Here is a 27,536-nt window from a genome sequence, read left to right as displayed (position 1 = left end):
AGCACTTGGTACCTTCCACTCAGGCCCATTTAAGCAACTCCTGGGCAACAAGGGTACTGCCCTGCTTCTCCCTCCCTCCTCTTCTCCATGGCTCTCTCCTTACTGATGTTCAGTGTTTAAGTCTACAGAAATATCAAATGTGATGGTTAGATACAAAGATGGAAAATTCTATGTGCAGAAGGCCTTTGGCTCTCATTATAAAAAAACATTATATGGAGTTCTAATACAGTCCTGGAGCCCTGGTTGCATAGTGGTTAAGAGGTCGGCAGTTCAAATCTCCCAGCTGCTTCTTGGAAGCCCTATGGGAGAGTACTACTGTGTCCTATAGGGTTGCTATGAGTCAGAACCAAATTGATAGCACCTAACAGCAATGATACAATCCCACTGATAATCTCAGGGAAAGTAGGAATGCTTCTCATTACCTGAAAGTGAGAGGTAATGAGGCAGAAAACAATGGTACAATTGGGGAAATTTCTTACAAGCCTGCTCCACACCTCTACCCCAAACACTGCAAGTCACCACAGTCCAGTGGGAGAAGTACTGGATGAAGTCAGAAGACCTGCAAATCAGTCTTAGCTCCACTACTCAGGAACTGTGTGACTTCTGCGCAAGTCACTCAACAGATCAGAGCCTCAGTTTCCTCACACACAAAAAAAATGCCCCTGTCATGGCTAACTCACGGGGAGTTAGAAGGATAAAATGAAAATACAACATGAAATGTTTTAGAAACATGAAAGTGTCATACAGATTCAAGGTAATGATATCATTCAGTTCAAAATTGGTAAAAATACTCTTTTAAAGCCCAACACCATGCAAATCTAAAGATCAAAACAACACAAAGGTTTAAGTAACTTCTTAACAACAGCAGTGACTCCTGACGTCAATGGCCCGTTTGGGTCAGGAAACACAAACACATGCCCAGTATATTCTCTCAAGCTGAAAAACAGGTCTAGTGATGAGGCTGCCAAGGGACACGAGCCCTGAAAAGTGCCCTGGCCAGTCACCACACGCTGTCAGTGCCCTCTGTCTATGCAGCTGTCAGCGACTTCACAGGACTCCAGGCCAGTGGATGGTGCTAATGGACACAACGAGGTAGGAGGCTGCACTTCTAGCAACTGTCACTCTAGGTTCTGAGGGCGCCATCTCTAATTGCTCCGAACTCATGCCAGAACGTAGTCCACCCAGCGTTGGAAGGAAAACAGCTCAATGAAAACAGCTCCATGTGGCTGAGGCCATTTTCAACATGATCCATACCTGTGTATGTTGGCACACGGTTCTACTCTGCACACATGGGATTGCCATGAATTGGAATTGACTCGATGCCAACTAACAACAACAACAGTTTATGTTAACTACCTATGCTTCCCAGAGTAACCTGAGTTCCTGATAAAAAGAGCCACAAACAGGAAGCAAAGTAACATTTACTGAACAGTCTTCCAGAAGCTTGGCGAACACTATCTTACTAATCTTCACAACAGCCCTTCGGGGTAAAAATTATCCCATTTTTCAGAAGAACGGGGCTCAGAAGGATTAAGTCACATGGTTTACATTGGTAAAGCTAATAAGTGAATTATCTCTCTGCTCATCACACCATGCTGCCTTGGCAGCCACGAAGGTTTTTTTTTTTTAAAAAAAAGAAATCACTACCGGGGCTCTGAAGAGACTCCACCACTTATCCCTCTAAGATGGGACATTGTGTAAAGAAGTACAAGTAGATTACATCAAGAGGATTCTGATAAGGCACAAAGCGGCAACTGAGGTTTTGACAGCTTTCGCCCAGAGTGCGCAGTGCTGGACAATGTGGACGTTCTGACTGGCCAGAGAGGGCAGACTTCACTCAGCAACTGGGCATTCGACCCCTCGAGACTTCCAGAAGAGGGCTCCTCTGGCCTAGAAATAGTGGAATCTCTGTCTGGTTTCTGATTTTAATTGAAAAGCCTTTATTACTTTGCCACTTGGAATGATAACTCCTGAGGTTTTGTAAACAGTCTTTATCTTACTGAAATTGTTTCCTTTCTTTCCTATCAGAAATTTAAATATGAAATGTAAACACAAAACCTGAAACGTTTCAGCAATTACTGACATAGTGCTTTTTTCTCTTTTATTAATATAATGAATTACGTGAACATAGACTGCTGAAAACCTACCCCTACGTTCCTAGAGTAAGTCTTCACTTGCTTTTTTCACACACTGCTGGAGGTAATTGGCTGATATTTGCGTTTATATTCATTAACTATAATAGTCTATAGTTTTCTTTTTTATACCATCTTTTGCTATTGAAGTTACGTTGGCTTCATAAAACGAGGAACAGGAGTTCCCATTTTTTTTATGGTCTGAATAGCCCCAGTACATTGGAATCACCTGTTTCTACAAAGAGCAGATGGAAATCAAGCATGAACCCGTCGGACTAGTGCCGCTTTAACAGAAGCTCTTCAATTACCTTTTCAGTCTCTTCTAGGTACCTGGCGTATTACAGTTTTCCATTTCTTCTTGGATTTAAACTACTTTTATATTGGTTCCTTTCCCCTGCCACCTTCCTCATTTCTGTGTGAAATACATCACAGGAGATACAGAAGAAAAGAAGACCCTAGCCCTGCGTTCGACAAATTTTCCATCTAGGAGTGGGCGATAAAAAATACTCAAGGATAGCCACCACATATAAATTCCGGTTTGCTTTTCTTGTCAGTAGTGTCTTCTCTTTCCAAACCATCCTAAACTATACTGCAAAAGTGACTACAAACAAAACACAACATATTTCTACTGGAAAACATGAGGCTGAAGTGGAGTATGTCAGACACAAAAGGACAAATATGATCTGATCCCACTTATCTATCTAGGCAAACGCCCAGAGACAGAAAATCGCCTAGTGGTTAGGGGGAGATGGGGAAGGGGTCCTGAGCTTCTGTCTGCCTGATGAAAAACTTCTGGAAATAGCGGTGATGGTTGCACAACACAGTGAATGCAATTAATGCCACTGAGAGGTACACTCAAAAATGGTAAAAATGGCAAATTTTCTGTTATACAGTGAAACCTGGGAGCCAGAACTCAACGGAACCGCCTCGTTTTTCCGGGTCTCAAAAGTTTTCCGCTTTTGACAAGGTGTAGTCTTAGCACTTTTCTAACACTCATTTTAGTGGAAAATATTTTAGTTTTCCTTCTCTGATAGGTTTTCACTTTACACAGGTTCCAGCTTTTGCAAGTTATACTGTATATATTTTAACCACAAAGAAATTAAAAAAAAAAAAAAAAAGTCACGCTGTTCTGTTATGTCATCCTACTGCCTATATAATAGTCTGAACGGCTTATTAAACACTCAAGGCCGCTATAATTTGGTTTCAAGCTACTTCTTATCTTCCACTATTTCCCTCCTGTTCTGGTTAAATTAGGCTATGATATTTCCTTAAAATCCCTCTCCCTCTTTCTCACCCACCACACACACCTTCTAGCTAGTCCCTTCTTCTCCAGCCAGGTCCTGATTGCCTCCATTCTCCATCTTATCTTCAAGGATAGCTAAAACGCTACCTCCTTCAGAAAATCTACCTTGATTCCCACCAGACAAAAGTAACTTTGTCTCCTGGTGTTTGTACCCCAAACGATGGCACTTTTTAAGACACAACAGTACAATAAGGATGGTAAGAGCCCAGGCACGAGAGTCTGACGGCCTGGGCTCAAACTGTTCAGCCAACTTAGTGGCTTAGACAGACAAAGCACTCACCACTCTGAGCAGTAGTATCCTCCCTCTTTAAAATGGGATTAATAATAGCACCTGCATCATGGCTCACAAAATTGTCCTGAAGATTAAATACCTCTACATAGAATGTTTTACAAATGCTCAGAACATAATATCTATGTGTATTCTAACTCTCCTGCTGGACTGTTAGTAAGTAGGAAGTGCATATTTTGCTTTGATTTTAAATATATGTCAATATCCCTCACATTGTTGGCATAGGACCTGGCAACATTTTGTTCTCTTGTACATGGGGTCCGATACTCGGTATCAACTAACAACAACAACATACCCCTCACTTTAGCACTGAACATTGCATATGGTAGAAGTTCAGTGAATATTTCCTGAATCAATGAATTTTACACTGTCTTTAACTTAATATTGAAACAAATCCAAAAAAGCAAGAAAATTAAAAAGCTAAAAGACAAGGCCCAGCTTCATTAACATTTATTTCTCCTGCTTCTCCTTCCTCACCTGCTTGTTACCAGACACTATACTAGGAGCTTTAGGGTTTCCTTTAATCCTGACTTCAGTTTTAAGAATTCACCACCATTTTTCTAGTGAAGAGCCTGGGGCCAGGTTTGTGGGACTGTTCATTCTTTTGTGTCGCCTACACTTAGTCCTATAGGCTTCAAATTCAAGTCTGATTCAAAGACTATTTAATGAAAGTCTTTTGTTTTTAATCATGAAATCAAGACGATGTTAGATTTGTAGTTTGCTGTTTTTTTTTTTTTTTTTCCCTATTTAATACCACTATCTGCCAGGGTCTAGCTGTGGCTTTGATTTACCATAAACGATCAAATGAATTAAAGCAAAGTCATAGTTATTACCACATGTAATTTTTTTTTCGAGACCAACATTTAAAATAGTTAGCATTAGAAGGAATTTTGAAAAGGTATATTCTAAAGAGCACACACACAAAAATGAAGGAAAACCCCTAATAATTCACTCTCAAGGAAACACTGAAACTGAAGTTGCAGGAAAGCCGATGAGTGACCCCGCTTTCTAAGCTTTATCAGTGCAGACACCCACAGTACAGTTTAAGGGAACAATCATGTACAATGTGACATCCACCACTAAGTGTTTATTGATTCGCTCTTATGACACTCCACACCCAGCACGGAGGGCTGGCTAAGTTAGGCACCTCAGGCTTCTCAGCAGAAGGTTAAGAGGAAGCATGGTAACTTTGTTGTTAGTTGCTGCTAAGTCAGTTCTGACTTGTGTGGAGAGCAGAACTGCTCCACAGGGTTTTCAAGGCTGGGACCTTTCGGAAACAGATGGCCAGGCCTGACTTCCAAGGTACCTCTGGGTGGGTTTGAACCGCCAACCTTTTGGCTAGCAGTCGAGTTCTTAACCGTTTGCACCACCCAGGAACTCCTATGTTAACTTTAAAGAGGCTCTTCCTCTCACAGTCACTGCTCTGAGCACTGCCTCGAGGCCGATGCCACACAGGTCTCTTAGACACATGACCCGGCAGAAGAACCAGGTGGCCTGCTGGAACCTTTTTCACGCAGCTCAGCTCGGGGCCCTGGTGGCATCTCACTGGTGGGCTGAGCAGGAAGATGTGCACTTGGTGGATGGGGAGTCCCAGGCTCTCGGCCAGCACAGCGTAGGATGGCACTGTATGGCAACAAATTGGCAGCCCCTGCCGTTTACATGGCCTTCATGAAGGTCATATGTACTATTTCAGAAACACAGACTACCTGGGACCCAGGGATAGGTCTCCTCTTAAAAAATAAATAAAAATAAAATTTAAATGGGGGTACTTTACTGGATCAATTTCCAAACATAGTTGACATCTGCTGTTCTATTTTTAAGCAACACAGAGAGGCCCACTTTGAGTCTGCTGATGAATGTTCTAGCTTCCAGTTTTAAAATGTGCTATATGGTATGCTCCCAACAAGAAAAAAAAATTATGCCCCAAATGGAAATTATATATAAAATATGGCTACTTAAAAAAAAAAAGTTTTCTACATGAAACACAGCCTCATCTACTCTGAGACCAGAAGAATAAGATGGTGCCCGGCTACCACTACCAACAGTTCTAATCTGGGCCACAAGAGATGGACCCTGATAGAATGGAACCAAAATGTGGAAGAGAACCTTAAATTCCTTGAAAAAGAAAAACAAACAAACAAAAAAACAGACCCATTGCCCTAAGATACTCTTTAAACCTGGAAAGAAACTAACACCTGAGGTTATCTTGTAGCTAAATAACAAACTGGCTCAAAAAATAATGAAAGTCAACTGTAAGTACTGCGCTCCTTTTAAAAATCACCTATATAGAGCAAACAGTCAAAAATTACTTTTAAACAGATGAGAATGTAAAAGAGCAGGGAAAACAGATTAATAGAAACGGAACAACCAGAAAGGAAGTAATGAGAATGTTCACGCACTGTGACGAAGATAGCCAATGTCACTGAACAGCGTGTGTAGAAACTGTTGAATGGGAACTTAAACTGCTGTGTACACCTTCACCGATAACACAATATTACTAAGAAAAACAAACATAAAAATGGTTTCAAGTATTAACTTTTAACTTGAATTTCTGTATCTAAATAAAATCTAAACCATGTGATTTAAACTTATTACTTGTATTTCTTCTACAGTTCACAGATTCTAAATCAGGTGAAGTTTTAGCCTGAAGAAACTCGCAGGAGAATACAGACATCTTTGACAATTTCCCAAATACATGAGCAGAAATGTACTTGGGCTTTCAACACAATTCCTAGCCGTCTTTGATAACTTTATGATGCTGGTTCTGATATGATCCTCTTTTTAAATGTTCCACTCTCTAAAATTTAAAAATTCCTAAACCAGGTATATCAGGCAATAGTCATCTGTATTTTACATAATTTTAACAATAAAGATTCAAAAACTAAATACGGGGATCTCTCTATTATAAAATAAATCGCAACTTTATATTCTGAAGTTTTGTGTGGGCATTTTGCCTCAGGCCTTAAAAAATCCGTAACCTTTCAGGTTCTTTTAATAAGCATGTTATCAGAATGATCTGTCCATTACAGAAAGTCAAACAAGATAAAGACATGCATGAAAAATGTTAATCATTTACCTTCTCTCTCTCTGAAGTAAAGCTGAGAGTTTGACAGGTACTCTTCGCTTGTTCACATATACACACACCACCCCCAACAAATACAGCCAGATGTTTTCTTGTTTTTAAATAAAATGGACCCATACTATATTCTCTGCAACCTGATTTTTTAAGATATATAACGCTCCATAGACATTCCTTTAAACAACACACACAGGTGTTCCTCCTTTTCAGGTCTTTGCATTATTAAGAGTTAAAGGAGCAAATTAAGGTCAAGTAAAGAGACCTAAGAAATAATGTTTTAAACATAAATCTGAGCTCAAAAGGCTAGAGAAGAATAAGCAGAAATCTCCTTTTGGGATCACAAGCCATCATCTCAGATGGGACTCAAAGCCCTGTGTTGTTTTAGTTATGAATGTCACCATCGAGGTTATGAACACACACACTGTGCTCCAAAGAACTGTGGCCTTTCCAGGAGGATGTGAAATCTGTGCTGTCCATCCCTGTGCTGCTCACCCCTGACCCTGACCACCTGTCACCCCGGCTACAGGTGCAGGCCTCTTCAGACCAGAGCCCTCCACTTCGGAGGAGGGCTGGCTGAAGCCACTCCTAACACTGGCCAGAAACCAATGCTAAGACCTGACAGGAAAAGAGGATGCAAGCCAATCAGACCCTCACTCTCTCCCTCTCTCAGGTGTCTGGACTAGCATGTCCTGTGAAATCCAGCCTAAAGCAAGCATTAAATACATGTGGGAACAACCTGAAGAATGTCACTGATGCTACTGAACTGTCCACGTAGAAACTGTTGGGATGGCGTATGTTTTGTTATGTATATTTTCACCACAATAAAATTATTTAAAAAAAAAAAAAGAATGCAACAAGAAAGATGTTGTGAGGTAGGCGGGGCTGCTTACTGCCAGCTCTGATTAATGTACGAGTTTTGAAATTCTGGAAATAATTTCTAAGCCTTAGGCTGGAGAACAGTTGATTAAGTCATTACTCCCGAGTGTTGATTTACGTGAAGTTCCACTCAAACCTTATTCTGGCACCAGGAGGTACAATACAGCCCTGCTTTTATAAACTGAGAATTCGCTTCACATCTGTCCTTAAGCATGTCGTACAGCCTTCTCACAACCTGAACAGCCTCTGCTGAGGGCAACGCCAGCGACGCGGAGGACAGCCCCTGACTGGATGCCCACCTGTGCAGGAAGTGAAGCTTGTGCATGGCAGCCAGCCCTGCGGCGATCTCACACGCCATCCTCTGCAGCAACATGGTCTGCGAGTCCCCTCGCATGTGCTCATGCTCGTGGCGCAGGTAAGCTTTTAGATCACCCTGCAAAGAGAAGTACATGTTAGTGTCAAAAGTGGACAATACGCGTGAGCTGGGCAATTAAACCTGTGCCTCTGTCAACAGTAATTACTACGTTTACCTATTAGAGATCACTTACGTCAGCGGTTAATAAAGACTCTCAGACCGACCAAGTTCCAAGTTCCAAGAAGTAATCCCAAATCCCATCCCAAGGTTTCAAAGGCACACAACACTATCCTTTCTGGGCCATTCTAACTAGATTAAACAGTTATTTATTTTATCTTTGTTATATAAACACATATAAAAGAAAAATAGTAAAAAAAAGAAAAAAAGATAATTTCGTAATGCTGCATGTTTTAATTGCTGTTGTGGGCTGCCACTGACTCGGCCCCCGACTCAGGGTGACCCCATATATTACACAGTAGAACTACCCCATAGGGTTTTCCTGGGTAGAAGTACAGAAATCTCCGTGTAACTAAGAGATGATACAGAGAATAAAAGAAACGGTATCATTAGCTCTGCCCCTGAGGGATCCTAGGAGAAACATGGGCAGTTAACATTACATCGTGAAGGCACCACATGGCACCATCAAAGCACTGATGAGCAATGCAAGGATGAAAGAATGACAGGAAAACAGGTAGAAAAGGATGGGGAAAACAGGAGGAAAAAGTACACTTGGTGTTGGTAAAAACTGCTCAGGTCTCTGATAACTTCCCCTGGCTGTTGTTGCCCAGAGACCCCTGTCAGAAAGAACATGCCAGGAAAAGTTACAAAGTTAACAAGCCTATTTGAAGCCTAGCAGAATGAGCAGGAAAAGGAGAAAATTCCATTTAGACACCCAATACACATCAAACCTGTTGCCATCGAGTCGATTCTGACTCAGAGTGAACCGACAGGACAGAGTAGAACTGACCCATAGGATTTCCAAGGCCATAACTTTTACAGAAGCAGATCACCACATCTTTCTCCCACAGAGCAGCTGGTGGGTTTAAACTGCCAACCTCTCTGTTGGCAGCAGAGCGCTTAGCCATTGTGCCACCAGGACTCCTTGCAATACACACTGTATGCATTGTGAGGTCTCAGGTACTCCTGTCTGACTTCCCAGCATTCCTTGTCTTTATTTCATGACTTTCATTGAGGATTGTATGTTTTCGTGGGTTAACAGTATATCTATTTTGGGGAATACAACTTCTGAGGAGATAAAATCTGTATTCTACCAACCGCATGATCAAACATTTATTGATGTAATTTCATGCCAAATTAAAGCTTTCTGTAATAAAAAACATGGTGCTAAGGGCCACATAAATCAGCCTGAGACCAGAAGAACCAGATGGTGCCCAGCTACAACCAATGACTACCCTGACAAGCAACACAACAGAGAATCCCTGAAGGAGCAAGAGAGCAGTGGGATACAGACCTCAAATTCTTGTAAAAAGACCAGACTTAATGGTCTGACTGAGACTGGAAGGACCCCAGAGGTCATGGTCCCCAGACCTTCTATTAGCCCAAGACTAGAACCACTCCCAAAGCCAACTCTTCAGACAGGGATTGGACTGGACTATAACACAGAAAATGATACTGGTGAGGAGTGAACTTCTTGGCTCAAGTAGCCACATAAGACTACGTGGGCAGCTCCTGTCTGGAGGGGAGATGAGAAGGCAGAGAGGGACAGAAGCTGGCTGAATGGTCATGGGAATACAGGGTAGAGAGAAGAGCTATCTCATTAGGGAGAGAGCAACTAAGAGTATATAGCAAGGTGTATATAAATTTTTGTATGAGAGACTGACTTGATTTGTAAACTTTCACTTAAAGCACAATAAATAATAATAATACTACCACGGTGCTTTCTCCTTTTGTTCCCGCTGGAATGACAAGCTACTCCATGGGAAATAGGCATCTTTTTTTTTCCCCCTTTAAAAAATATATGCCTCTCCTCACTACCTCACCTTCCATTCAACATTTACCTGATAAAGGACTTGTAACCAAAATATACAAAGAACTCTTAAGACTCAAACTAAGAACACAAACAACCCAGTTACAAACGTGGATAAAAGATATGAACAGACATCTCACCAAAGAAAACATATGAATGGCAAATGAGCATATGAAAACCTGCCCAACATCACAGGCAATTAGAGAACTGCAAATTAAAACAACAAGATACTGCTACACACCTATTAGAATGGCTTAAGCCCCAAACACTGACAACAAGAATATGTGGGTGAGGAAGTAGAGCAATGGGAACACTCATCCACTGCTGGTGGGAATGCAGAATGGTACAGCCACTTTGGAAGACAGGCTGGCAGTTTCTTACAAAGGTACACAATCCAACCATTGTGCACCTAGGTATTTATCCTAATGAAATGACAACATATGACCACGTGAAGACCTGCGTATGAATGTCTGCAGCAGCTTTATTCATAATTACCAAAAAAATTGGAAGCAATCAAAAAATTAGAAGCAACATACCAACTATGATACCGTATATCCATACATTCAGCAATTAAAAAAAAAAAAAAGAAATACATAAGTGGTAACTTTGGTGAAGGGTAAGACAGTACACAATACTGGGGAAGCCAGAACAACTTGTCCGAGGCAAGGTCACGGAAGCTCCACAGACACATCCAAACTCCCTGAAAGATCGAATCGCTGGACTGACGGCTTTGGGGACTATGGTCTAGAGGAACATCTAGCTTAACCGGTGTAGCGTATTTTACAAAGAAAACGTTCTACATTCTACTTCGGTGAGTAGTGTCTGGGGTCTTAAAAGCTTGTCATCTGCCATCTAAGATACTCCACTGACCTTACCCCTTCGGGAACAGAAGAGAATAAAGAAAACCAAAGACAAAAGGGAACGATTAGTCCGAAGGACCACAAGCACTACAGCCTTCACCAGACTGAGTCTAGAACAACGAGATGGTACCCAGCTACCACCATCAACTGCTCTGGCAGGGATCACGACAGAGGATCCCGGACAGAGCTGGAGAAAAATGCAGAACAAAATTCTAACTCAAAAAACAAAAACAGACCAGATTTACTGGTCTAACAGAGACTGGAGAAACCCCGAGAGTATGGCCCCTGGATACCCTTTGAGCTCAGTAGTGAAGTCACTCCTGAGGTTCACCTTTCATCCAAAGATTAGACAGGACCATAAAACAAACAGAGACTAAAGGGGCACGCCAGCCCAGGGGCAAGGACGAAAAGGCAGGAGGGGGCAGGAAAGATGGTAATAGGGAACCCAAGGTCAAGAAGGAGAGTGTTGACATGTAGTGGGGTTGGCAACCAATGTTACAAAACAATATGTGTACTAATTGTTTAATTAGTTTATTCTGTAAACCTTCATCTAAAATACAATAAATTTTTTTTTCTCAATTAAAAAAAGTTATTAAGCCATGAAAAGACACAGAAGAACATTAAATACACCTTGCTAAGTAAAAGGAGCCGAGCTGAAAAGGCTACATACTATATGATTCCAACTACATAACATTCTGGAAAAGGCAAAACTATAGAGATAATAAAAAGATCAGTGGTTGCCAGGGGCCCAAGGGGTGGGGGGCAGGGCTGAATAGGTGGAACACAGGGCATTTTTGTTGTTGTTATTAGGTGCCATTGAGTCGTTTGCAGCTCATAGTGATCCTATGTACAACAGAATGAAACACCGCCTGGTCCCGCACTATGTCTGAGCCCACTGTTGCAGCCACTGTGTCGGTCCATCTCCTTCAGGGTCTTTCTCTTTTTTGCTGAACCTCTAATTACCAAGCATGATGTCCTTCTCCAGGGACTTGCCCCCCCGATAAAATGTCCAAAGTAAGTGAGACGAAGTCTTGTCATCCTTGCTTCTAAGGAACATTCTGGGCATTTTTAGGGCAGTGAAACTATCCTGTATGATACTGTAATGGTATGGTAGACACATGGCATAATGCATTTGTCCAAGTACACAGGACTGTACAACACAATGAGTGAACCCCAACGTAAACTATGGACTTCAGTTAACAATAATGTATTGCTTCATCAATTGTTAACAAATTTACCACAGGAATGCAAGATGTTAACAGGGGAAACTGTGTGGTGAGGAGAGGGAGTATATGGGAACTCTCTGTACCTCCTGTGCAATTTTTCATTAAACCTCAAAATGCTCTTAAAAAGCCTATGGGGGAATAAAAGCCCCTCCTTCACACCTGCCCCCTCCCCCTCCCCCCCATTCTAGGCTAGGCTCTATGGCATGAGAGTTATAGGAATAAAGATTTAGATGATAATTAAATTAACCCAGAACAATTCCAGCAATAAATAAATAAATAAATAAACCAAAACTTCAGGTCTACAAGCAAATGGGATTTTTATGAGGTAGCTCATATGGAAACCAAATATGAAAATAAATAACTTAAGTATATTTACATTACCAATGAAATGGCAGCTCAAATTCATTTGCTTAACCTCTTTACAGCAATTTTCACCTAAGGAAAAAATTACTCTCACATCAAGTATGATTATGCTGTGTTGTTTCTGGCCAATTTTCAAAACAAACAACAGTAGCTGCTGTTGGGAAACAGTTGAGACCCGTCACAAATGAGGATATAGTTATCTAATTTATATTCATTAAAAGAAAAGAAGTTTTTTTTTTTTTTTTTTACCACTCACTGTCCTTAAAAATACCTTCTCTCTGCAACATCCCACCCACCAAGCTTCGCTAGAAGATAAAATGTAATAAAGAGAAGGAGGGAGTTTATGTAAGAATGTTGAAGTTCATGTTTCTAGCTTGGCAAAAACTAAAAGGGCCCCCTCTACTGGAGAAGATAAGGTCAACACAACCTAGGCAAAAGCATCTTTGATTTGGAAATGAGGAATTAACAGCAAAGACTAGTAGGAGCCTAAGGGCTGTCTCTCCTGGATAAGGCTTCTGGTGGACTGAGCAGGACCCAGGGTTAGTTCTGTGTTCTAGAAAGGTCCTCAGAGCTCTCCTGAGGTTTATAATAATTATAAAGGTCTTAAGGGACTTCACAGCTTTCCAGGACCAAAAAAAACCCTCAAACGCATTGCCCTTGAGTTGATTTTGACTCAAAGCAACCCTACAGAACAGAGCAGAACTGCCCCATAGGGTTTCCAAGGCTGTAAATCTTTACAGAAGCAGATCCTCCTTCCGTGGAGCAGTTAGTGGGTTCAAACAGCCAACCTTCCAGTTAGCAGCCAAGTGGTTTAGCCACAGCACTGCCAGAGCTCCTTTTTATTAAGAAGTATTAAAAATTGATTCATTCTATTTAAAATAGACAAATCTCTATTTAGATAACTGTTTTAACAATTTTAGTAAGTAGACAGGGATTACTACTTTGGTCCATTATTTAAAGAAAAAACCACCAAGAACACCAATATGTTCTGAATTAAAAAATAAAGTTTCCTTCTTCTAAGTTTTAAAAATTTTGCAGATCCTTTCCAAAGCCCCACAAAGGTGCCACAACAAAAATTTATGACACTAGATGGCAGCAAAGTGCTATAACAACTCAGGTAACAACAAGTAACTTGGAATGAGTTCTTTCTTCAATGAGTTATTCCAAGACCTTTAAGGGGTTACTCACAAGGACCCTCTTAAATTTCAACATAAATTCCAATGAAAGCTTTACCCACCCAGCTTTTTGCAGGACACTGAGAGCAATGAATTAATTTTAAAGCAATGTAAAAAACACAGTAACAGGAAAATTAGTCATTTATGTCTAATAGGATTACTTTTTAAAAAATTTATGATTTTTTAGACACTGTAATGAAAGGGTTAAAGAATAGCACATATAGACACATACCTACTACCCAACTGATGAAATCAAACACGCACATTATAGCTGAAGCCCCTGGACACCATGACTCAATCATACCTCCTTTCAACTAGAGGTTGTGTCTTACCAGAAGCTGCTCTCTTCTAACTGGGTCTACTTTATCTTACTGCCACTCAAGCTACCCACCTATCTGTATGTGTACCTTATACATGGTCTTCTCTTTCGCTAAATCATGGACTGTTCATGTTCACCCTTGTACCTTTCTAAACTCAGTCTCTTCAAGATTCCATCTCTTCTCTCTGCTCTAATGCTCAAATACCTCTCAGGTAAATCGAAAAAAAATCAAACAGGCCTTCCTCCGACTCCATGCTCTTCTCCGGCTCTATTCCATGTCTGCTTCTCCTCATGGCAAAACTCAAAAGCACAGTCTGTTCTGGCTGGCTCCACTTCCTGGTTCTCTCCCGAGCCCCTGCAGACAGCTTCCACCCACCCCTCGACTACAACTCTCCCTTTAGGACTATTCACGGCTGCCTTTCTGCCAAACCTGAAGGTCACTGCAAAGCTATGGTCTGTTCCTTCCTTGTTCAGACATGCTTCTCCCCTGGCTTTGGGGACACCAGATCTCAGGCCTTGTCTTCGCTCACTGGCCACTCCTCTTCAGTCTGCTGACCTTCCTCCTTATACTGGTCTGAGCATGGACCTGCCCTGGACTCAGACCAAGCCCTTAGCACTGTGGTCGCTCACTTCCCAGGGAGCTTTATCCACTCCACGACTTTAAAAAACCCCTCTCAGATACATGTCTTTGGCCCAAACCCCTCCATCTCCAGAGCTCTAGACTCATCTGTCCAGCTACGAACTGGACATCTGTCCCTGCGTGGCTGAGAGGCATCTCAAGCCTAATATATTTGACATAAATCTCTGCCAATCTGCTCCAAGTAAGTAAACGGCATCGACGTTTTCCCACACTATCCATCAGTCCAAAAACGAAGAAGTCATTTTTTTCTGGTAAAAGTACACGCAGCCAATGATATACCATTTCAACATGTATAATCAGTGACACTGGTTACATTCTGAGTTGTGCTACAATTCTTGCTATTCTTTTCCAAATTATTCTACCACTGTATCTTAAACTTACCGCCCCCTAAGCGTCCCATCCAACTTTTCAAGGTGCCATTGTCAATTTGATCACACATACATAGTTCTTTAAAAGATCACGATAGTCAAGGCAGATATATTTTAATAATTAAGATAAGCTTTTTTTTTTGATTCAAAGAATGCCTCAAGGGATAGTTCTGGTTTAAGGTTTAAAGCTTAAAGATTACCTCAGGGCAATAGTTTTGGAGGTTTATCTAGCCTTAATGGCTCCAGAAAGTCTGAATTTCACTGAAAACTTGAAAATCGGTTCTGCACTTTTCCCCCTTCTGCTCAGGATTCTCCTACAGAATCACTGATCAAAACTCTCAGTAACGGTAGCCGGACACCATTCAATTCTTCTGATCTCACGGCAAAAGGGGCAACCATACATGCATTCAATGTCCTCCTTTGATTCCTGACTCACCTAAAGTCATTCTTGAGGTCTCTCCGTCTCTCCACTCCCACGCCCAACCCCTCACTGAGTCCTGGATCTGTCTGCAAACTGCCTTCAGATCCAGACTACCTTCCCTGACTCAACTGTTGTCATCTTCATCCGAGCTGGCAGCCCAGCCTGTGTGCACAACAGCGCACCTTCTAAGTGGTCTCCCTGCTCCCACCCTGAGCAAAGGGAGTCTTTCAGAACACAAATTAAATCATGATACACCTCTGTTTAACATCTGGTTCCTAGCTGACATATTATTGTTTACTTGTCTGTCTCTCCCAAAAGAAAGTAAGCTACACAGGGCTGGGACTCCGTCTAGTTCTCTACTCTGCTCCCAGAACCTGGAACAGTGCTGGGCATATGCACTGAATTTAACAAACATTTGCTAATGCGTTTCCCCCTTTTTTTCTTAAACACATTAACAGAAAAACTTATCAAGAAGTTCTAAATGATGTGCCCAAAATTAAAGTTTGGCCAATCATTTTTCCCAAAGCAGTCCCATCATATAAGTTCAACTCAACAATCTAATAATAATGAATTTAGGAGTAAATCTGTAATTTCAAATTTTTCACTGGGCTTTAAATGTATTTTATTGCTTCAGTACTCGACATATTAAAGTTATCCAGAGACCGTTAATTCAGAAAAGTAACATTAGACTTTTTAAGTAAGATAATCTGATTCATGTTTATATCCCCAGTATCTAGAAGAGTGCCTGGTGCACAGGACTTACTTAATGAACACACAAAAAAGAGATGCTTATCAATTAATGGCTCTGTGAAAGAAAGGCCTGGTGATCTGCTTCTGTAAAGTTTACAGCCAAGAAAACCCTGCGAACAGTTTTGCTCTGTAACGCAAGGGGTCACCATGAGTCGAAATCGACTCGACGGCAATGCATTTGTTTTTTTCTTTTTTAATTAGGCATTTTCAGAACAAAGGGCCAGTTGGAGGTTTCCCACTGGCGGAAAGAATATAGAAAGCATTAAATCGCCTGGTATAAAAGTACACAGAATAACGTCAAGCCACTGCTTAAGATACTCACTTTGCCAACAGTAATGATGTGAAGTAGGCAACTAAGCAAACAAAGGAGACCAGAAAACATGGTCCTGAAGTCGGACAGACCCTGCTTCTATTCTTCACGTTCCTTAATCTCTCTCAGCATTAGTTTTCTGGTCTGTAAAATGCAGCTACCACCACCTACCTCACGCGTTCGTCAAGAATGAAATCACAAATATCGAATGTCCAGCACAAGGCCGGACACAGTGAGGTTAGCTCCCTGCCCTCCTTACTCCCCTGCATGGTCAGCAGCTGAAGTTCCTTCTAGCTCCAAGGGCCTGTGAGTCTAGGCTTCCTTTGATTTTCCCCATCCCAGTCATCTATCTTCTCGAGAGGCCCTTTGAAATCTTCTGTTCAGTTCTTTTACTTCATCAACTCTTCCTTTTGCTTTAGCTGCTCGACACTCAAGAGCAAGTTTCAGAGTCTCCTTTGACATCCATCCTGGTTTTTTCTTTCTTTCCTGTCTTTTCAGTGACCTCTTGCTTTCTTCATGGATGATGTCCTTGATGTCATTCCACAACTCGTCTGGTCTTTGGTCATTAGTGTTCAATGCATCAAATTTGTTCTTCAGATGGTCTCTAAATTCAGGTAGGATATACTCAAGGTTGTATTTTGGCTCTCATGGACTTGCTCTGATTTTCTTCAGTTTCAGCTTGAACTTGCATATGAGCAATTGATGGTCTGTTCCACAGTCAGCCCCTGGCCATGTTCTGACTGATGATATTGAGCTTTTCCATCGTCTCTTTCCACAGATGTAGTCAATTTGATTTCTGTGTGTTCCATCTGGTGAGGTCCATGTGTACAGCCGCCGTTTATGTTGGTGAAAGAAGGTATTTGCAACGAAGATGTCAATGGTCTTGCAAAATTCTATCATTCGATCTCTGGCATTGTTTCTATCACCAAGGCCATATTTTCCAGCTACTGATCCTTCTTCTTTGTTTCCAACTTTCACATTCCAATCACCAGTAATTACCAATGCATCTTGATTGCATCTTCGATCAATTTCAGACTGCAGCTGCTGATAAAAATCTTCTATTTCTTCATCTTTGGCCCTAGTGGTTGGTGCATAAATTTGAATAATAATCCTATTAACTGGTCTTCCTTGTAGGCGAATGGACATTATCTTATCACTGACAGCGTTGTACTTCAGGATAGATTTTGAAATGTTCTTTTTCATGATGAATGCAACACCATTCCTCTTCAAGTTGTCATTCCCAGCATAGTAGACTATATGATTGTCCGATTCAAAATGGCCAACACCAGTCCATTTCAGCTCACTAATGCCTAGGATATCGATGTTTACCTGTTCCATTTCATTTTTGACGATTTCCAATTTTCCTAGATTCATACTTTGTACATTCTAGGTTCCGATTATTAATGGATGCTTGCAGCTATTTCTTCTCATTTTGAGTCGTAAAATGAAGAAGTAAAAGAACTGAACAGAAGATTTCAAAGGGCCTCTCGAGAAGACAGAGTAAAGTATTATAATGACATGTGTAAAGAGCTTGAGATGGAAAACCAAAAGGGAAGAACATGCTTGGCGTTTTTCAAGCTGAAAGAACTGAGGAAAAAATTCAAGCCTCGAGTTGCAATAGTGAAGGATTCCACGGGGAAAATATTAAACAATGCAGGAAGCATCAAAAGAAGATGGAAGGAATACACAGAGTCATTATACCAAAAAGAATTAGTTGATATTCAACCATTTCAAGAGGTGGCATATGATCAGGAACCGATGGTACTGAAGGAAGAAGTCCAAGCTGCTCTGAAGGCATTGGTGAAAAACAAGGCTCCAGGAATTGACAGAATATCAATTGAGATGTTTCAACAAACAGATGCAGCACTGGAGGTGCTCACTTGTCTATGCCAAGAAATATGGAAGACAGCTTCCTGGCCAATTGACTGGAAGAGATCCATATTTATGCCTATTCCCAAGTAAGGTGATCCAACCGAATGTGGAAATTATAGAACAATATCATTAATATCACACGCAAGCAAAATTTTGCTGAAGATTGTTCAAAAGCAGCTGCAGCAGTATATCAACAGGGAACTGCCAGAAATTCAGGCCGGTTTCAGAAGAGGATGTGGAACCAGGGATATCATCGCTGATGTCAGAAGGATCCTGGCTGAAAGCAGAGAATACCAGAAAGATGTTCACCTGTGTTTTATTGACTATGCAAAGGCATTCGACTGTGTGGATCATAACAAACTGGATAACACTGAGAAGAATGGGAATTCCAGAACACTTAATTGTGCTCACGAGGAACCTTTACATAGACCAAGAGGCAGTTGTTCAGACAGAACAAGGGGATACTGATTGGTTTAAAGTCAAGAAAGGTGTGCGTCAGGGTTGTATTCTTTCACCATACCTATTTAATCTGTATGCTGAACAAATAATACGAGAAGCTGGACTATATGAAGAAGAATGGGGCGTCAGGATTGGAGGAAGACTCATTAACAACCTGCGTTATGCAGGTGACACAACCTTGCTTGCTGAAAGTGAAGAGGACCTGAAGCACTTACTAATGAAGATTAAAGACCACAGCCTTCAGTATGGACTGCACCTCAACATAAAGAAAACAAAAATCCTCACAACTGGACCAAAGAGCAACATCATGATAAACGGAGAAAAGATTGAAGTTGTTGAGGATTTCATTTTACTTGGATCCACAATCAACAGCCATGGAAGCAGGAGTAAAGAAATCAAAAGACGCGTTGCACTGGGCAAATCTGCTGCAAAGGACCTCTTCAAGAGCAAAGATGTCACCCTGAAGACTAAGGTGCGCCTGACCCAAGCCATGGTATTTTCAATCACATCATATGCATGTGAAAGTTGGAAAATGAATAAGGAAGACCGAAGAAGAGTTGATGCTTTTAAATTGTGATGCTGACGAAGAATATTGAATATACCATGGACTGCCAAAAGAATGAACAAATCTGTCCTGGAGGAAGTGCGACCAGAATGCTCCTTAGAGGCAAGGATGGCGAAACTGCGTCTTACATACTTTGGACATGTTGTCAGGAGGGATCAGTCCCTGGAGAAGGACATCATGCTTGGCAGAGTACAGGGTCAACGGAAAACAGGAAGACCCTCAACGAGGTGGATTGACATGGTGGCTGCAACAATGAGCTCAAGCGTAACAACGATTGTAAGGATGGTGCAGGACTGGGCAGTGTTTCGTTCTGTTGTGCATAGGGTCGCTATGAGTTGGAACCAACTCGATGGCACCTAACAACAACAATGACAAGCCATCTATCTATCTTTCAAGCGAGACTGAGGAATACATATCCAGGAGTGTCAATCTTGGAGTAGACATCAAGGAGATGTCTCCCTCATTCCCACTTGGCCACTACTCACTGTTTTCAGGAGTTCACTTGCCATTGTCTTGGCTGAGTATACCCATTGCCATCGAGTCAATTCTGACTCATAGAGATCCTATAAGACAGAGCAGAACTGTCCCACAGGGTTTCTGAGGAGTGGACTGGTGGATTCGAACTGCCTACCTTTTGGTTAGGCAGCCAAGCACATAATCACCGTGCCACCAAGTTCCTTATATGCAAGAAAGCTCTCCTGTAAAAAAAAATACTATCATCCCTGCTTTGGAGTCAGGTGATGGGAGTGGAGAAAACTGTAGACTCTTAAGATGAAGACCGAGTGGAGGACTTACTGTCACAGTTTAAACTACATTCTCTCCATCTCCTCAGCTTGCAGTCTGGCCTCCAGAGCAGTTTGTCTCCCTCCCTACCTTTCACCTGTCCAGTCTGCCTTTCCCAACAGGAGCTGACCAGCTCCTTCTAAGCCTCCATGTTCCCCCCAGCTGCATCCTCGGCCATTCCCCACACATGCAAATACTCTCATGCCATTCCCGCTATCCTTTTCTGCCTGGAGAACGTCTATTCATTCAGTCTTCAACACTGAGCTCAAACGCCATTTCCCTTGTGAAGGCTTCCCCAATTATTCCACTTAGAATTTCTATACTCCTATACACGTTACTCAAATCTTTGAAATTATGATCAATTAATTTAAATAATCAAACATTAATAAAAATAACTACCATTTGCTAAACACTTATATGTGCTCAGTAACTTACATTCAACATCTACCTTATTTAATGGTCAGGATACCCCTAAAGGCTAGATAGTATTATCCCTATTTCACAGACATTGACACTGAGGCTTGAAGAGTTTAAGTCATTTTCCAAGGTGATAAATGAGTTAGTGCAGGCCAGCCTGGTTCTAAAGGCAGGTAAAGCAAAGCTCGGGCTTCTTTATCTCTGAATTCCCTAGAGCCCTGAGCACAGTTCTCTGCACTTGATAGATGCTCGGTAAATTTCTGTTGAATGAGTGAGGCTAAACCAAACAATGATATTGCTCTGATATTCATGTAGGACATAGCGTACCACCTATGGCAACAAGTTATATACAACACCCTGCATTAACCCGTCAACTCATCCCATATACACTGTCACTGTCAGCATTACAGATTGATGGCCCCAGTCCAGCTACCAAACTCACTCAAAACAGTATTCATGTACTTTCATAAAGCTTCCAAGATTCAGTGCTTCTTGAAAACAAGCTGGTAATTCCATCTTAAAAAGAAGTGTGTAAACAAGTGCACGAATATTCTCTCTACTTAAAAGATGTTATTGTCGAGCATGCTCACTCACCCTCTGCATGGTAACGACTGAAAAGGCCAACATTCATTCAATAGCATCTGACCTACTAGGAACGTGTGAAGATAGTCAATTCTTTACTAAAGCACAATAAAATGTTAAAAAAAAAAAAAAAAGAGCTCTACACTCAAGAAGAAATAATCCCCATTTTTCAGTCTCTCTGAGATAGCGAAGAGGGGTCCCAAACTTTTTATGAGGTCAGCATTAACACTGATTACAAACCAGGGCATCAATCTCCTCTGGGCCTCTAAGCCTACTGGAACAAGGCTCGGTGAGCAGAATCATGAGGCCATTTAGCTTCTACTTATGCAGACGTTGTTCTACCCACAGTTTGCCTCATAATGGCCCACACAGCCTTAGCTGTTTCTTTTGCTGATGGGAACAGTTAAGCCATGATGCTCACAAAGGGCACCTCCATCTCCATGCAAACTGTAGTGCTGTAGAGTGACAGCTGTCCACAAGGGGTTTATATAGTGGAACACATTTAAGTCTATCAGCGCCAAAAGACTTCAAGTGTCTTGCAAAGTCCGCATGGAAAAAGGGAAAAGTCTGTTTTGTCACACTGGTTATTACTACTAAAATGATAAAAAAAAAAAAAAAAAAAAAAATTTGATAGTCTATTGCAAAGTCAGTATAAAAATGGGGGGAGGGATCTAGGTAGATGGTAGACCCCTTCAGTAAGTTTCTCTAAAGAGTTTCTCTGTACAAACTATACAGTTTCACTCTGTGATCTACTTGGATTAATCAATGAGCATGGGCAGAAGAAGTTAAAAAGCTAACCAGTTTGGAGAGCTGACTGATGGTAAATGATGGATGTTAGGTTAATCAGTCAGTCAGGACTCTGCTCAAATGTCACCTTATCAGAGATGATTCCCAATCTCCTCATCCAAAAAGGGTGTTAACCCATCACTTTACAACTCACCTGTCCATAGTACCTGCCTGACAGACCATGCACTTGCTTAGTGTTTGTTTCTCCTCACAAGCATGTGGACCTCAGGAGGATAAAGAGAGAGCTTCAGTCACTGCTACGTTCCCAGCACCTACACCACTCTCTGGCACACCATAGGGATGAGACAAACATTCAAATTTATTGAGTCAGTCACTCTCTACCTTATCATCAAATGGCCCCCTATGTGTCTTGGCCATTGCTCTTTTCCCTCGGCCACAAGAACAACAGGTCTCAAATGTGGACTGCTCTTTTCAGCTTGATCCTAGAGTGAAGCTGACGTGTAGTCTGGAATCGAGACAGTGCTGACCCACAGCCAACATGTGAGATGAGTGAGAACTAAGCCTCTGATGCTATTAGCCACTGAGATTTGGGGTGTTACTGTGGCATAATCCAACGAAAGCTATCTCATACATCAAGCTTATCAATTTTTCTTTGAAATTCACCACCCCTACCAATGAGGATAAGGAGCCCTGATGATGCAAACGGTTAAGCACTGGGCTGCTAACTGAAAGGCTGCAAGTTTGAACACACCCAGCAGCTCTGTGGGAGAAAGAGCTGGCAATCTGCTTCCATAAAGATTACAGCCAAGAAAGCCTTATGAAGTAGTTCCGCTCTGTCACATGGGGTCGCTATGAGTTGGAATTGACTCAACGGCACCTAACAGCAACAACAGTCGTAGTTAAGACCTTAAGCTCTGAAAAGGGGCAAACCTAACCAAGCTCTGGCTGGGCCATATACTTTGGTCCACAACATTTTCTTAATCTCTCTGAGCCTTATTTTAATCATATGTAAAACATGGATAAATACTACTACTAATGCAGGGGTTTGTCATGACTAAATGTGGTAATACACATAAATGGTTCAGTGCAGGGACCGGAGTACAATAAGACACTATGTAGGTGTCAGCTAACATATTATGAATTAATGTGTCACATAGTTCTTCAAATGGGTGGCAGAAGTGAAAGCAGTCCCTTATCCAGCATTACCGTCTGTCAGAAGCACTTGGGTCCCAGCTACCACCGAGAGATCTGACTGGGGGACAACAGATGATCCCAGTTAGAACGGAAGAAAAATGCACAACAAAATTCAAATTCTTTTAAAAAGGCCAGACTAACTAGGCTGCCTGAAACCAGAGGACTCCCTGAGACGCTCTTTAAACCTTGAACCAAAACTATCCCTGAGATCACCTTTTAGCAGAAAAGCAGTGACATACAAAAAAAGATATTACCCATTAGGATCAGTGCTCTACTAAAAAAACATCGGTATGAGCTCAAAAGGTCAACATTTAATCCAAAGCAAAGATGAGAAGATAAGGTGGCAGGGTAACTAGAGTACTGGAAATGAAACAACCACAACATAAAGAGAATGTTGACACAATGTGAGAACTGTAATCTCATCGATCAATTTGTATGGAAATTGTCAAATGGGAACCTAACCTGCTGTACAAATTTTCACCAAAAACACAATAAAGTATTATTAAAAAAACAAAACTTGAGCATTACCTTTCAAAGATCTGAACTTGAATTCCTACTAAAAACTCACCAAGTCACAAAACTCAAACACCAGAAGATAGGGAATTGCTTCTACACATTGTCCAACACACTGAAGAATATTTGGATGCTGAAGAATACTGGAAAAATAAAAGTTATGGTATTATGCATTAGGAAGCACGCTAGTAAAACTGTTTCAACAGTAACCCGAATTTTAATACTCATAAATGAATTAAAGGTAACAAACTAAAAAGGTCACACTACAAATATACTCAACAGATGCATAAACCAAAAAAAAAAAAACCAAACCCGTTGCCGTCGAGTCAATTCTGACTTATAATAACCCTACAGGACAGAGGAGAACTGCCCCATAGAGTTTACAAGGAGTGCCTGGATTCGAACTGCTGACCTTTTGGTTAGCAGCTGTAGCTCTTAACCACTACGCCAAGAGATGTGCAGTATTCAAATATTCAATAACTATTAAAATTTATTGAATCAATCAAACCCTACCTTATCATGTGAGTTCCACTGAGATTAAAATCACTGCCATCAAGTTGTTGTATTCCCTTATTATCCTTTTGATCCCTGTTCCCTTCCTGATACTAATAATCTGGTGTTCTCTTTTATTTGTTGTCAATTTTGCTACAGATTTGTCAATTTTATTGACCTTCTCAAAGAATCGGGTTTCTGCTTCATTGATTTTACCTATTGGTTTTGTTTTGAATTTTATTGATTTCTGCTCTTATCTTCAGTATTTCCTTCCATCTGCTTACTTTGGGCCTATTTTGCTCTTTTTTTTTTTCCTAATTTCTTAAATTGTGAATTTACTGATTTCAGGCTCTTCCTCTTTTCTCATGTAAGCTATAAATTTAGTGTTATAAATTTACCTGTCCTCACTGCTTTAGCTGCATCTCACAAATTTTATTATGCTGTATTTTTGCTTGCATTCAGTCGAATATACACGGTTTACGCATTGCTGTCGAGTCAATTCCGACTCACAGTGACCCTATAGGACAGAGTAGAACTGCCCCAAACTGTTTCCAAGGAGCAGCTGGTGGATTCAAACTGTCGACTTTTGGTTAGCAGCGAAGCTCTTTGCCACTGCGCCACAAGGGCTCCTTGATTTAACTTCCCTTGAGATTTCCTCTTCAAGTCATAGATTACTGAGAAATAGACTGTTTAGTTTCTAAATATTTGGAGATTTTTCTGTTATCTGTCCATTATTAATTTTTAATTTGACTGCACTGTGGTCAAAGAAAAATACTATTAATAGTTTCAATTCTTTAAATTTATGGAGGTTTGTTTTACAGCACAGGATATGGTCTATCTTGGTATGTATTACATGGTGCCCCAGTGGCACACTGCTTAAGAGCTTGGTTGCTAACCTAAAGGTCAGCAGTTCGAATCCACCAGCCACTCCTTGGAAACCCTGTGGGGGGCAGTTCTACTCTGTCCTATGTGGTCACTATGAGTCAAAATTTACTCAACGGCAACGGGTTTGGTTTGGTTTTGGTACATGTTACATGGATGCTTGAAAAGAACGTGTATTCTCCTGATGTTGGGTGGAGTGTTCTATAAATGCTGATGAGATCCCTCCAGTTGACAGTATTGTTGAATTCTATATCCTTGATGCTTTTCTGTCAAATGTTGATAAATGAGTATTAAAGTCCCTAAATGTAGGCTTTTTTATTTTTCTTTTCAGTTCTATCCCCTTTAGTCTCATGTTTTAAAGCTCTGTTGTTTCCTGAATACAGTTAGTAGTTCTTTTTAGTGGCTTGACCCTTTTATCATTATGTAATGTTCCTCTCTCTCCCTGGTAATTTTCGTTACTCTGAAGTCTACTTGATCTGATTTTAATACAGCATTCCTGCTTTATTTGGTTTAACGTTTGAGTGGAACATCTTTTTCCATCATTTTACTTTCAAAATACCTATACTGTTATATTTGAAGTGAGTTTCTTGTAGTCAGCATATGGTTGGCTCCATTATTTTAATCCACTCTGCGTATCTCTGTTTTAATTAGTATATTTAACCATTTACATTTAATAAATTACTAACAAGCTACAGGCTTAAGTCTGTCATTCTGTTTTTTGTTTTCTGGTCATTCCCTCCATTCTTTATCTCTGTTTTCAGCTTCCTGCCTTTCTGTGGGTTGCCCGAACATTTTAGGAATTCCATTTTGGTTTACCTACAATGTTCTTGAGTGGATCTCTCTGTAGAAACCTTTTAATGGTTGCTCCAGGTATTACATTATATATACATAACCTATTATGGTCTACTGATGTCAACATTTTACCAGTTAAAGTGAAATGCAGAAAACTTACATCCCTTTAAATTTCTTTACCTTCCCTCACTGGTGACATAACTGTCTTAAATATTTCCTCTGCATCCTTTAAGAACCACATTAGACAATGTTATGACGTTTGTGTCAACTATCAAACATAATTTAGAAAACTCAAGAGAAGCCTATTTACCAATATTTTTGTTCTTTCCATTATCTTTCTTCCTTCCTAACTTTCCAAGATCCCTTCTTTTATGATTTCCTTTCTGTTTGGAGAACTTCCTTTAGCCATTCTTTCAAGGTAGGCCTGTTGGTTACAAGTTCTTTTAGTTTTCTTTCATCTGAGAATGTCTTCACTTCCCTTTCATTCCTGAAAGATATTTTCAACAGATACAGGATTCTAGATTCACAGTTCTTTATTTTCAGCACTTGAAAAGTGTGCCACTTCCTTCTGGCCTCCATGGTTTCTGATGAGAATTCTGCTGCCATTCAAATTATTTTTCCCCTGTGGGTAAGGTGTCATTTCTTTCTCACTGCTTTCAAGATTTTTTGTCTTTAGTTTTCAGAAGTTTGACTATGATGTGTCTTGGCATGGATTTGTTTTGGTTTATCCTGTTTGAGATTCACTCACCTTCTTAAATCTGTAACTTTATATCGTTTCCAAATCTGGAAAAATTTTGAGCAATTATTTCTTTAAATGCTTTTTCAGCCCCATCTTCTGTCTACTCTCATTCTGGGACTCTGATCTCATGAATGTTACATCTTTTGTTGAAGTCTCCCATGTCCTTGAGGCCCTACATGTACACACACACACACACACAGAGTCTATTTTTCTGTTGTTCAAATGTAATTTCTACTGTTTTATCATCAAATTCACATATTCTTCTTCTGTCCTCTCCATTCTGCCATTGAGCACATCCATTGATTTTATTTTGGTTATTCCATTTTTCACTTGCAAAATCTTTAAGTCTTCTTTACTGAGACTTTCCGTTTCTTAGCAGAAACTCTTTTTTCATGTTTCAGGTATGTTTGTAATTGCTTACTGAAGCTTTTTTTTTTTTTTACTCTACTTTAGATGAAGGTTTATAGAGCAAACTAGTTAGTACACACATTGTTCTATGACATTGGTTAATAACCCCATGACATGTCAACACTCTCCCTTCTCAACCCTGGGTTCCCTATTACCAGCTTTCCTCTTCCCTTCTCCCTTCTAGTCCCTGCCCCAGGGCTGGTGAGCCCCTTTAGTCTTGTTTTGTTCCATGGGCCTGTACAATCTTTGGCGGAAGGGTGAACCTCAGGAATGACCTCATTACTGAGCTGAAAGGGTGTCCAGGGCCCACACTCTGAGGGTTTCTCCAGTCTCTGTCAGGCCAGCAAGTCTGGTCTTTCTTTCTGAGTTAGAATTTTGTTCTACATTATTCTCCAGCTCTGTCTGGGACCCTCTATTGTGATCCCTGCCAGAGCAGTCAGTGGTAGTAGCCGGGCATCATCTAATTGTACTGGACTCAGTCCGGTGGAGGCTATGGTAGATGTGGTCCTTTAGTCCTTTGAACCAATCTTTCCCTTGTGTGAAGCATTTTTACGAGGCTGCTTTAAAATCCTTGTCAGATAATTCTAGCATCTGTCATCGATGTTGGCATCTGTTGACTGTCTTTTGCATTCAAGCTG

General features: G+C 40.9%; 1 protein-coding gene across 1 annotated transcript in view; it reads right to left on the bottom strand.

Moving 5' to 3' along the window:
* Positions 1-27,536, bottom strand: part of LMTK2 (lemur tyrosine kinase 2) — a 111,447-nt gene that overhangs the window by 34,314 nt on the left and 49,597 nt on the right. Inside the window, exons 6-7 of the mRNA XM_023555960.2 lie at positions 23,641-23,728; positions 7,979-8,112 (exon numbers count right to left, since the gene is read on the bottom strand). Coding sequence (XP_023411728.1) covers positions 7,979-8,112; positions 23,641-23,728 — 222 coding nt within the window. The remainder of the gene's footprint in view (positions 1-7,978; positions 8,113-23,640; positions 23,729-27,536) is intronic.

The sequence above is a fragment of the Loxodonta africana genome, chromosome 12, assembly GCF_030014295.1.
Source record: "Loxodonta africana isolate mLoxAfr1 chromosome 12, mLoxAfr1.hap2, whole genome shotgun sequence".
In the NCBI taxonomy this organism is placed as follows: domain Eukaryota; kingdom Metazoa; phylum Chordata; class Mammalia; order Proboscidea; family Elephantidae; genus Loxodonta; species Loxodonta africana.
The sequence above is the reverse complement of the archived record's forward strand: the minus strand, read 5'-3'. Positions and strand labels throughout refer to the sequence as shown.